The following is a 13469-nucleotide window of genomic DNA, read 5'->3' on the forward strand; positions in this document are numbered from 1 at the left end:
GAGGTTAGCTGGCTAATCGAGTTGAACTCCTTTATGCAACACATGTGAACAAAGACTCTGCTGTTACCAACAGTGTTGTATCTCCCCATGCACAAAGCTACTGTACACAGAATGAAACCATGCGAGCTGTGGGGCCCGGCGGACCACAGCAGAACAGCCAGAGAATGTGAGTGAGAGTACAGTCATGCATGGGAAATTGAATCCAAGCGATCACATGAAACCCTGCATGTGATGAGTGGCTGATGGTTTTTAACTTGATGCATCTGTTGACATGTTCTCAGCTGTGTCTAATAACAACACAATGCATCTGTGCTCACTGTGCGCTGTTTCTACATGAAGACTGTCTCTCTTTCTGTCTGATTCTCGTCGTTCTGCTCAACTGAATCCTCCAATTCCAGGCGCAGATTGAGACACATGTGACTGGATGATCACAAGGCCCTCTGGGCTGAGCCAGCAAGCCAACTTTATATTTGTTATACCCCGTCCAAAAATCCTCCAGGGTGACTCAGCGAAAGCAGGAGCCCTTTCTCTTCAGAATTCATTGATCTCCTGATGCTATGATCTCACATGGAGCCCTGCTGTGCACAATCATTCGTAAAGCTGATAAAGTGTGCTTCAAGGGCATTTGTTTTATATGCTCTGGGTTTGGCCAAAGGATATTGGCAATGCTACGTGAGCAACTTAAAAAAGAGAGAATAAGTGCCGGAAAGGTTTTGAAAAAGCCTCATGCCGTCACTGCATCAGACTTTAAACACAAGCAGCAAACATAAACAGGACTTTTCACCACATTAGAATCTCAGGAAATAATGTATGAAGAGGTAAAGCTGCATTGTTAATGTCCTAACACACTGGTCAGTTAAGGACATTGGAGGTCTTCTGTCAGGAACTAAGACTGTGACACTCGGCAAAGCTGTGAAGAGCCAGAGCCGGAAAAAGAGAAAAGATGGGAGAGATTAAAGCCTGTGACAGATTTGGCAGCCTCCGGCTTACTATCTGAGACGGACAAAGGAAATGACTATTGTGACTCAATGACACAAAAATGAAGGCTCTTGTAGACAGGTGGTGGACAAATGTAAGAAATAGACCAACAGTAAGTTTCTTGGAGAGGATAACGTGAGCAACCAGAACAGCTGAAAGGATCCCCGTTAGAGATTTCATTTTATTTATTTTTATTTTACCTTTATTTAACCAGGATACGTCTCATTGAGATTAAAAATCTATTTTTCAAGAGAGTCCTGGCCCAAGAATTACACAGCACATTACAGTTACAGACAATTTTACAGTTACAGACAATTAAAAAAAAAAAAACACACAATCACAACACAGTCATACACCAAGCTTAGCCAAAGCATTTACAGACACAGCGGCCTGCTTCAAGGTCAGTTAAAGTTGCTTTGAGTGTGTTTAATGAGACCAGCTCTCTGAGTTTCAGCTCAGTTTGAAGCAGGTTCCAAGCTTGAGGGGCAGCGTAACTGAATGCCCTTTTCCCCAGCGCAGTACGGACCTTTGGTACAGTTAAAAGGAAAAAGTTCTTGGAGCGAAGCCGATAAGATCCTGTGCATTTTCTTTTTATGTATATCCTTAGATAAGCACCAAGAAGAGCCTTATAGGATGTGCCAATGTTTCAGTCTACGTGTGGTCAGGGACGACCATCCAACATGAGTGTATAGATTGCAGTGATGCGTCAAGGTTTTGAGGTTTGTGATGAATCTCAGTGCACCGTGTTAGACGGTATCCAGCAAGTGAAGGCACTGAGAAGATGCATTCATATAAACCACATCTCCATAATCCAGTCAGAAAGGTTGCAGACACTAGTCTCTTTTTGCCCTCATAGGAACAACAGGACTTGTTTCTAAAAAGAAAAACCTAATTGTATTCTTAATTTTTTCAAGAGTTCCACAATGTGTGGTTTAAAAGAAAGGGAATTGTCAATTATAACTCCAAGATACTTATACTGCAACACAGATTCAATCTCCGACCCCTGCAAGGTGGTGGTAGGAGGAAGGTTCAAGTCCTTGGGTTTTGCTTTCGAGAACATCATTAGCTTTGTCTTGGCAGCATTTAAAACAAGTTTCAAATCACTGGATTGTTGGATTGTACAATGTTAAAAGCATTGTGGAGCTGACAAAGAGCCTGCTTCGGGGTGGACGCAGAACAATAAATTACTGTATCATCGGCATAAAAATGCAAATTTGCATTCAAAACATTGTTATTAAGACTTTTAATGTAAATTATAAAAAAGAATGGTCCTAAAACAGATCTCTGTGGCACACCATTGGATACCTGAAGAGATGTTGAAGTTAAGCCTTCTGCACGCACACACTGTGATCTGCATGATAGATAGTTCTCGAACCAACAGACAGCCTTACCTGAAAGACCGATACTAACAAGTCTTTGTAACAGTAAGGCATGATCCACTGTATCAAAAGCCTTTGACAAGTCAATAAAAAGTGCTGCGCAATGCTCTCCATTGTCTAATAGGTAAATAAGATAATTTACTACTTTTAAGGCAACTGTTGTAGTGCTGTGTTTTTTCCTAAAACCAGATTGAAAGTCAGATAAAATATTATTTGTTGATTAAAACTCCTTCAGTTGGAAGACTGTTACTGGAATAAAATTAAACGGTTCACCCTCCCAGATACCACCGTCAAAGCGATTAGTGGCTTCTTGAGCTATGTTCTGCGAGGTAAACAGCGAACCAGAAGCAATACAATGTTCATTAAAACAACCAAGCATTTCTGCCTTATCAGAGATTTGAACAGAGTCCTCCTTCACAATGCAATGTGGAAGCTCCATAACATTTTTGTTTCCAGCTAATGATTTCATAGTTTTCCAGAATTTAAGGGGATTATTTAGGTTGTCTGAAGTTTCTGTTAGGACAGGGGTTCCCAAACTTTTCAGCCCGCGACCCCCAAAATAACAGTGCCAGAGACTGGCGACCCCCTGTCGACGGGGGTGCTAGTGAATTAATTTCAGTTTTCCGCATTCTCTGCGCTAGTGGATTGTCAAAGGGGGAGCCTCGTTGCGGGGAAATTATACAGATGGCTAGTCCGCCCCTGAAAAAAATTATAAAAAAAATTAATCCATTTTTTAAAATAATTTTTTTGTTTTTAATTTTCCATTTTGTAATCATATCGCGACCCCCACTCGGGGGGGGGGGGGTCGCGACCCCCACTTTGGGAACCCCTGTGTTAGGAGATGATCAGCTTTGGCTTTTCTGATTTTGACGGTAAATGCGTTTCGCAGCTGCCTGAAGAGCAGCCAAATGTGACCCTAGACCTGTAGGCCTACTCCTGGCTTTTGACTATGCTACATTGCTACATTGCGCTCGTATAGTAAATCAGAAAGATCTGATGTGAACCATGCATTGTCTCTGCCTCTTATTCTGTAGTTTCTAGAAACGTTAATAACGCGTTAACGCAAAACAAAATTAACGCCACTAATTATTTTAACGCGATAAACGCATGTGTATTTTTTGTCCTCGGCCGCCCCGTAGTTTCAGAGCGCATCAAGTTTAAAATACCATCTACAAGCTGATGCTGACAGCCCCCTCTCCTGCCATCCGCTTGCGGCAGACCACACTTCCACGCTCACCGGCAGGCACCGACTGGCCATCGGGAGGACCGGGAAGGTGTGTATATGTTTGGCGCGAGCGAGCGAGAGAGAGACCTTACGTGTATTGTTGTTGTTAGCATCTGGTGCTAGCTAGCTGCGCGAACGGATTTAAGGAGCTGTTTAAATGAAAACAGAGGAGCGACATTTCGCCGACAAATGCGCCGAGGACTTGACTTTATGCAGGTAGCCAGACAGTGTATGAAAAGTCAGCACACTCAGCACGGATAGTGGGCGCAACATGACTGCAGCGTCCAGGCAGCTCCCATTCCAGCATATGCCTTGAGTTGCACAATGCACATAGCTCCAATGATCCAACACACACACACACACACACACACACACACACACACACACACACACACACACACACACACACACACACACACACACACACACACACACACACACACACACACACACACACACACACACACACACACACACACACACACACACACACACACACACACACACACACACACACACACACACACACACACACACACACACACACACACACACACACACACACACACAGTATTGTATTATTGTATGAGAGAGGTTCCAGATTGAATTGAGGCAGATATTTTCAATGTTCAGAGGTTGTTGTGTTTAATATTCATGAGAATATTTGTCATTGTTCAAATGATAATAAACAAACATTTGCATAAAGCATATTTGTCCACTCATATGTTGATAAGAGTATTAAAAAGTTGAAAAATATTCCTCTAAGGTACATTTAGAACAGATACAAAATGTGCGATTAATTTGCGATTAATCGCGATTAACTATGGACAATCATGCGATTAATCGCAAATAAATATTTTAATCGACTGACAGCCCGAGTAGTTTCTTAAGTGGGCATGCCTATCAACTATTTTAATAAAACCATCATAATCATAAAAGAATGTCCAGGCAGTTTCAACATCTGCAATGAGATTGATTTTGTCCCAATCAAAAGAAACAGGTTGTGGAAAAAACCCTGCTCTACAAAATGTTTCATCACGCTTTATGATGATACGGGGTTTTGTCTTAGGGACTTTCGTATTCCGTACCGTGGCAATGACACAGTGGTCACTGATGTCATTTGCAAATACAGAAGCAGGGGTGTATTTATGAGAAGCATTTGGAAGGATTAGATCAATTCAGGAGGAATTTTCAGGAGATTTCCGATTCGGTCTAGTGGGACTGCCAACAATCTGAAGGAGATTGAAGGAATTGCAGTATGTTTTAACATCATCAGATGCTGGTAGCAGCCAGTTCCAGTTAAGGTCACCCACAATGACAATTTCAGTATAGTTAAGACTGGACAAAAGCTGCATTAAAGATGGTAAAGTGTTGCTGATAGCTGAAGGTGGTCTGTAGCAACCAACAACAGTAATATTGAGCGCTTTTGATACTTCCAAGTCAAGAGCCAAAAGTTACAATTGTTTTATCAGTGATTTAGAGAGAATAATTTGTACATGAAACTTCGATTTAACATAGACTGCAACACCTCCACCCTTTTTAGGTCGATCAGTCCTATTGATGCCTATTCTAGCCGTCAATGCAAATATCCTAGCTTGAAATTGATTTGGTTAGCCAAGTTTCAGATATCACTATATCAGCATCGGTTGAATGTGCCCAAATACGAATCATATCCATTTTAGCAATCAAACTGCCCACATTCAAATGGATGAGACCAAGACCAGACCTAGATTTAAAATCTGCAGGGGTGTTAAATTAACACAATAATCTGGTCCAGTGTTAGGTTGCACATTTCCTGAAATCAACAATAAGAATACAATTAGACACCTATAGACAGGCCTAGGTGGACTTTTTTGACGGCTCTCTCTTAGTGTTTAAACTTAACACAAAATCATGAACATGGCTTGAAGAAATAATAAAGTTGTGTTGTAGAGCCATGAGGCTAATCAGATGGGCCAAGTCCACAGATCCGCACTTGACAGATGCGGGAGAGAGGATCAGAGGGAGTCGGCTCAACATCGGGCCCAGCGGGCTGCAAGAGGAGCACGTTCCCCGGCCTGGTAAAACCTGGGTTGAGAGCGATGGACGGGATATTTCGGTCCCGTGAGGACTTCCCCCAGTGCTGCTCCAAATTGAAAGGGATAGAACAGCCAAAAGCAGTGACATAATTAAAATCCCGCGAAACGTGGAGAACCCAACCAAAGCAACAGACTCTTGAGCTCCACGCCACAAGACAAGTTAGTGCAGAACGAAATCAGGGTCAATCTCATATAAATCCGTTCCAGAAATGTTCAACGACCCGATCAGCTGGGGACGATGCGTGTCGTGATGTCACATAAACAGGAAGCCCGACCCGATGCATCGCTGGTTTAAAAGTAAAAAAACTGGATCAGTAGGGATCATAAAATAATCAGATACAGATCAGTGCACAATTAAAAAAGCCAGGAACTTCCCTTTAGGATGAGAAAAATAATTGGACCCATCAAGATCAACGATGTGTAGACCGGTTGCCGAGTTGAACAGGCTCCAATAGTCCAAGTAGCTGGTATTTCCGCCGGTAACTCACAATACTACATTTACAATTAGGATTTGATATGTAGCAGTTGAAAAATTGAAAGTGTCCGCCAGACAACTTAGAAGTAATCACTCAATCATACAGACATACGGATGACATCTTGGATGACTTTAGTTCCACCTGGAGTAAATTCACGAAATGTGTGGAGCGCAACTTGAAGGCCTTCAAAAATATGAAAATGTTATATTTTATGATGATGAGGCGCAAAGTCTAATCTCCCCTTGCCCCAAGTGACTGCAGAAGCTATAACATTCATTCTAATGAAGTCTTTGCTGCTCGCATTTACTTTACAAATCTGCATTCTGTTGCCCACTGGGAAAATATGCTGCATTTCAGAAAAAATAAATGCATTAACAGGTCCATATCTTTAGCTTGTAAACTGACACAAACATGTGATGCACTTGTTATGGCGACGATTTGCCGATATGCAATTCAACAGGTTATTATACATTCTCTATGCAGTTGAGGTGCAGTATGCAGCTGTTGAATCTCCTTGAAGCCTTTCATTTATGGGGGATTTCTTATGGTAAGCTGGAGCCTACTTCCAGCAATGCTCTGCAGCTCAACTTCTGACCTGCAGCACCTCCACAGGGCTCGTAAAGAAATGAGTGAAGCTGATGGGAATGTGTTAAGGTTGCGCCTTTAAAGTCACCTTGACCTTAGTTCTGACATTTTACTACATTTGTAACCTTTGATTTGCACCACTTCTCATTTATATAGACATTCCTACTTGGCAGCTGCCCTGAGAAACTCCAGTTTTTGACTGCTGAGCTTCATCAGCTGGGGGTTAATCTCTTTGCTTAAGGGCCACACTGACATAATTTATTAAGTGTAACACGTGGACTTGTAGCACATACTGATTTGCACAAATGATCAAGGATTAAAGCATTCCAGACACAAGCATTTCAATCATTTCTCAATCCTGGAAACCAATTTAGTAACACAACTTCACGGTTATTTTCTGTACAGAAAACCACAGACAACGGCATCTTGATACTAAAAACTCACCTTCTAAGTCATTCTGAGAGCCACTGTGGTCCCCGCTCAACCTCTTGAAGAGTGATCTCATCACCTTTGCACTGCCAAAGCGCTTGAAGCGGGCACGCACATTTTCGTGGTACCACTCCAAAGTACCGATATTGAGGACCCTGGTAAAGGAAATAGGAACTAAAGACTTAAACACAGATCAGTCACAAATACAACTGAAAATACCTGGGAAAACACATGTCCCACAAACAGGGACTGGATATGTCTCTTTTGTCAAATGTAAGACATTATTGCCTGCTATAGTGAGTGATGGTCTAAGTGCGAGATGCATAGCATGATATTTACCACACATTGGCATAGTTCAGCCACATCTGAGCAAACTATAGGATACAGTAACATATGGAGCTGCAGCGGTATGGTTGAAATGAATCATGTTTCCAAAAAACGTGTATGTATACATTATATACTGTATATACATGCTGCATTGTTACTGCATTCTAACAAATATTTAGACCTTAGTTGAGCTGCCAAGCACAACAAACAAAAAATGTGTCCACTTAGAAGCATAACACTAAAGTTCACAGTGGCGGGCCGTCAGGGCCCTCAAGGCCCTCTGTGAGGGCCTAATATATTCAAAAAAATAATATTTGAAAACATTAAAAAAATTTAAAAAAAATTACATTTTTTTTTTAATATACTGTATATTTTTTAATATATATTTTTTGTTACATTTTTCATTAGTTTTACCAAAATAACTTTATTTAATTGTATTTAAAATAACATTTCCAAAGAAATAAATCCTTTGACTCTGCCTGTTCAGTTTCTGTTGGAATGTGAAGGGTTAAATGCCGTCTTAAGAGCTTGTTGGTCCCTCTCTACATTCACAGGGGGCCGCTATAGTAACTCAATGAGAGAGTAATGTCAAATGACAGTAGAATTGACCAATCATATCTTCCTCTAAATGGGTGGGCTTTATTTTCGCGGACTTTATGACAAGTTCCGCCCACTTTGAGGTTTATACATGTGTATAAAGTGGTGCAGTGACGCGTCCTTAAACCCGGAAGTAAGCTGCGCTGGGGTTCCCTGAACAAAAACGCAATGGGATTTCTCCATATGATTTTGGAAAATAGCTGGAAATAAGGTCTGTGGAAAACAAACCTGTTTGATAAATGCACGTTTTGTTCAGCCGGATAATATCCACATGTCTACCCTACTTTTATTTTCAAATCATAAATCCAATTGATAGATTTATGATCGATAGATTTATGATTAGCATAAGTTCGTTCATGATGGCTCACGTCAGTGATAGTGATGACATCGCTGCGAAATCATTAACCAAGTTATTTTCAAGATTGAGTTACAATGATAAACTGGAGTGGCAAAGGATCAGCTGAATGACCCTCCATCAAGTGCTTCATCCAAAAGGACAGGAGGATGGACTTTGTGTTTAAGCGATTTGATCATCAAAGGTAGGCCTAAGTCATTTTCAATGTGGGCCGCCGTGCCGACTTCATTCATTTGTAATTGTTACTTGGCTGTGGGTGCCTTGTCATGATAGGTGTTTATATAAATCAGGGCTCGACATTAAGGACTACCCGATGGCCCGGGGCCATCTAGTATTTAGCTCGGGCAATGAAGCCTCAGCCGCTGGTTGCCCGATCGGGCAATCTATTATGCCAGTATCAAGCAGCTCGCGGATCCAGTAATGAGTGACCTGACAGTAACACTAAACATATCTATAACTAGTTTAGGTAGTTTGAGAGGTAATTCAAATAGCTACATGTGATATTTTAACCTGAAGTGTGTGTTTTGTCCGCTCACCGCTGCATGTGATCATGCATAGCTTCGTGTCGACGGTGTCGACTCGTCAGCAGCAGCTGATCTCTCTCTCCCGTCAGATTAGACTTCACTCGCGTTTATGTCCATATTGATCAGATCCAGCTAGTTCTAGCTAATGATATGACTACCTGCTTATTAAAAGACACCTAAACAATAAGTGTCGCTATGCAACTGGGTGAGGCCACAATGTATAGCGCAGCATTATGCATTTGTTTACATGCCCACCGGAACCCCGAGGCATAACCAACAGATCAACGCACAATAAACCTATACAGGACATCTCTTTCTCCACATTAAGTGTTAGACATTAGAATTGACTATTCTTGTCTGTCACATACTCTTCTTGTCTGTCACATAAGTGGCGGAACTGAAGCGGTATTGCGCTAAAGGGAAATTATTTTGACCGAAGAAATTTAGATTTGCCGGCTATAACGGGAACTCTGACGTCGCCATTTTGTGTGCTTCGCGGATGCGCTCGGCTCCTCTCGACTGCTGCTCGGGTCTGCTCTGTCAGCTTCCGGATGCGAAGCTTCGACCAATTTACAGTAGATAACATTACAAACATTTTTAACAGGGGCCATAATAGTGTAAATAATGTTTGTTTTGGCAGTTACAACTGAATGTAATGTTTTCTAATTTTTTACATCTGGGAAGGCCTTTGCCTTCATCAGATGGAAAGTGTCTTGACCAACAACTTAAGTATTTCTTATAGCTATGCAGGGCATGCAAGCGAGCAAACAAAAACAAGAACAAATAAGTGAAATTAAGAATAAAATTGAAATTGTACAATATAATATTGTGGTGGTTCATCTTATAATTCAGTCGAGAGAATGCACCACACAGCATCTAAGACCTGCAAAAATCAAAATGTTCTAGGGGGAGGCCCCCCAAACCCTTTGTGCCATTTCGTCCGCGCGCATTTTTCAGGGCAATCTCTATTGGGCTCAGGGCCATCTGTAAATTAGCTTAGATGGCCCACAGGGCCATCTCCCAAAATCCTTAATGTCATGCACTGTAAATGGTGTTGTTTTGTGTGGTAGAGGGTCGCTGTCATTGATGCGTTTTGCACCCCGGGCCGTTGTTTTGATATTCCGCTGAAGTATACGCTGTGACGTAATAACTCTTCTTTTTTTTTTAGGGAAGGGGTCAGAGGGCGTCAGAGGGCGTAACGGGGCCTAGGTATAAAAGCCACCACTGAGGGTTCAGTTTATGCAAATTAATTACCAAATAGTTTTGTTATGAATAAAGACAGTGGAACAAGGCCCATGCTATACAGATGTAGCACTTAATTTCAGACTCCAGCTTACAGCTTCCTGCCTACGACCTGCCTAAAACCAGTATAGAGGAATGTTAAGCCCTCCCACTATTTTCCAAGAGGGCGTTGCCAGATTTTCAATTTCAGGTTTTAACCAGGAGATGGCGCTTCATTCACAAATACAGAAAGACAAGTTTCATGGACTTTCAGTTGTGTTTTGAAGAGCATTTGAACACATCAATATTTTAGATCAACTAAAGTATATCTAATCCTGTAATTCAATAATATATAGTCTTTATATATTAAATAATCATAATAATAATGTAAATGTTTACATTACACTTCTTTATTTGTTATGCTCATACTTTTACCTTTACAATCGTTTGCTTTAATATGCAGTATATTTTTGTGTTTGCTTCCTCCTGCCCCCTTTCGGACACATACTGTATGATTTATTATTATTATTAATATGAAGATATTATTAAGATAAGATAAGATGTTACTTTATTGATTGAACATTTTAGTTTAGAATGTGCTGTCCCACGGTAATTCAGAAGGCTCACAGGTCACATTATTTAAAACAATAGGTGCTTTCACACCGTCTACAGCTTGATTTGTATAGAGGGAGCTCTGTGGCTGAATGACCAGCGATTAGGTGTGGCGCATTTATCCTAGGTGATCAGAGCTAACTGCCTGCCGTCAGATTTCATTTAAAAACAGATCTGATTTTAAGACTATTTCTGCGCTCATAAAGAATGATAAAAATAAGAATAATGCGTATTGAACTGGTTTCATTAATTAGTGAGTTTATTTAACACTAGAACCGCCAATCGGGTCAATTTGTGTGATGTGTGTTGTGTGTGTGCAATGTAACTTTTTTTCAATAAAATAGTAAAGTCTCCCAGTCCGTGACTTTTCCTGAAAGTGTGTTATGTAGCACCCTATGTTGTTAAAAATTGCATTCTAATAGCGGGATTTAACGGGTTTAGGTAGGCCTATACAAAAACCTCTGGCGGTTCTAGTGTTAAGGTAATTAGGTACAGTAAAAGCCCTTTTTTTATCAGTAACGAATTTAGCAGTTGAACATAAAAGTCAACTAACTGAGGGTCACTTGCAATGACAGTGTTGTGTCTAACTGTAAGCTTGTCACTCAGAGTAACCTACAATTAATTTAGCTGCTGGAGAAGAAAGATCAGGGGGGAGGGGGGGAGAGAGCTGTGGTTGATGGGCCATTAGTTGTGTAAATACACAGCTGAGAGCTGCCGTTTCATTCAGACTGTTTAAAAAACGGTTACAACGGACTATTTTTCAATATTAAGATCCCTCCACTACGCTTTGGGATCCTGATCTGCCGACGAGGCTCCATTAAAATATAAATATTTTTAGTGAATTACTGAGTTTAGGCACGTTAATAACGTTTTAATGAAGTTGAATACAGTATATTCATATTTATCAGTGATTTCATGTCAATTGTGTGTGTGTGTGTGTGTGTGTGTGTGTGTGTGTGTGTGTGTGTGTGTGTGTGTGTGTGTGTGTGTGTGTGTGTGTGTGTGTGTGTGTGTGTGTGTGTGTGTGTGTGTGTGTGTGTGTGTGTGTGTGGTTAAAACACTTTCATGAAGTGAAGGAGGTTTTCCTTTTATAAAACAGCTGTGGGCAGCAGTGAGTGTCACGGACATGAATTCATAGATCAAGGCAGACTGGTGCACACACTCTCCTGTCCTGCCAGGCGACACGCCCGTTCTAAGCCGTGTCCCTCACTCCTCACATCCCAAGCTGCATCCCCACAAGTGTATTATGTTGTTACATCGTTTCAGATGTTATGTGCAAACTTGTCACCTTTCGGCGAAATTTGCAGATTCGGCGTTTGTGTGATTCATGTAGATCTGCAATACAAATATTTTTGGGGTATGGGGGGTCTGGGACCCGGAGTGATCTGCGGCCGTGAGCTGTTATGTGCCATCATGACACGCATGGTGTTCTTTTTTTATATATTATAATGAAGTGCGAGCTGTGTGCTCGAGTCTTCCTGCCTGTTGGGTCTGCTCTCATGGATGTATAATAAGGCTCTGCTGCTCCGAGATGATGGTCTAGCTTCAGCAGCTACATTACCTACGGGTGCGTTCGTTAATATTAACTGCGCGTCCGGATTCACTGTGGCACAGACTGGACCGCTGGTGAACAGCTGTTAGAACGGGCCGTTCAGGTGTTCAGAGCAGAGCTCCCTGTCGGAGCGGCAGAGCGTGATGTGAACTGAAAAGTGTTTCTGTGGCAATATTATTTAAGGAATCGTTGAGCTAGCTCGCTAGCATACATTGTCACTATCTGCTAACGTTAGCTTTAGCTTAGTTTTTTTCATAGGCTATAAACAGAGGTGGTATAAGTATATATATATATATATATATATATATATATATATATATATATATATTGTTCTTGAGTAAAAGTAGAAGCACTCAGATCTTGTACTAGAATAAAAGTAGAAGTACTCAGATCTTGTACTTGAGTAAAAGTAGAAGCACTCAGATCTTGTACTTGAGTAAAAGTAGAAGTAGGCCTACTCAGATCTTGTACTTGAGTAAAAGTAGAAGTACTCAGATCTTGTACTTGAGTAAAAGTAATAGTACCAGAGTGTAGGAATACTCTGTTACAGTAAAAGTCCTGCATTCAAAATGTTCTTCAAGTAAAAGTAGAAAAGTATTATCATCAAAATATAGTTAAAGTAGCGACAGTAAAAGTAGTCGTTGTGCGGATTGGTCCATTTCAGAATAATAGATATGATATGTTTTATAATGATTGATCATGAAAGTGTTCTCAAAGCTGGTAAAGGTGCAGCTAGTTTGAATGACTTTGTATACTGCAGGGTAGCTTGTGGATTTACTCCAGGTGGAACTAAAGTCTGATTTAACACTTGATTATATTTCACATCATTCATCCACATCTGTAAAGTAACTAAAGGTATTAAATACATGTAGGGGAGTAGAAGTACACCATGTACCTCTGAACTGTAGTGGAGAAGAAGAACAAAGTAGCAAAACATTGAAATACTTAAATAAAGTACAAGTATCTCAAAATTGTGCCCAAGTATAGTACTTGTTGAGTTTATGAACTTAGTTACTTTACACCATGTGGCTATAAAGATAGAAAGACTAAGCCTTGCACAGAGGCATGAAAATACATTTTCAAAATGCTCAACAGTGCTGCCAAAATTATAAACTGACTGCTACACAATTA

General features: G+C 40.8%; 1 protein-coding gene across 6 annotated transcripts in view; it reads right to left on the bottom strand.

Moving 5' to 3' along the window:
- The window catches only part of LOC307030345 (melanophilin-like), a 138074-nt gene that overhangs the window by 89138 nt on the left and 35467 nt on the right, over positions 1-13469 (bottom strand). For all 6 annotated transcript variants that reach the window (XR_013805628.1, XM_079666693.1, XM_079666694.1 and 3 more), the window contains exon 4: positions 7166-7305. Coding sequence is in view for 5 of the 6 variants with exons in the window: in XM_079666693.1 (XP_079522819.1) it covers positions 7166-7305 (140 nt within the window). In the remaining variant the exon portion in view is untranslated. The remainder of the gene's footprint in view (positions 1-7165; positions 7306-13469) is intronic.

Source organism: Notothenia rossii (genome assembly GCF_949606895.1).
Source record: "Notothenia rossii genome assembly, chromosome: 2".
In the NCBI taxonomy this organism is placed as follows: Eukaryota; Metazoa; Chordata; class Actinopteri; order Perciformes; family Nototheniidae; genus Notothenia; species Notothenia rossii.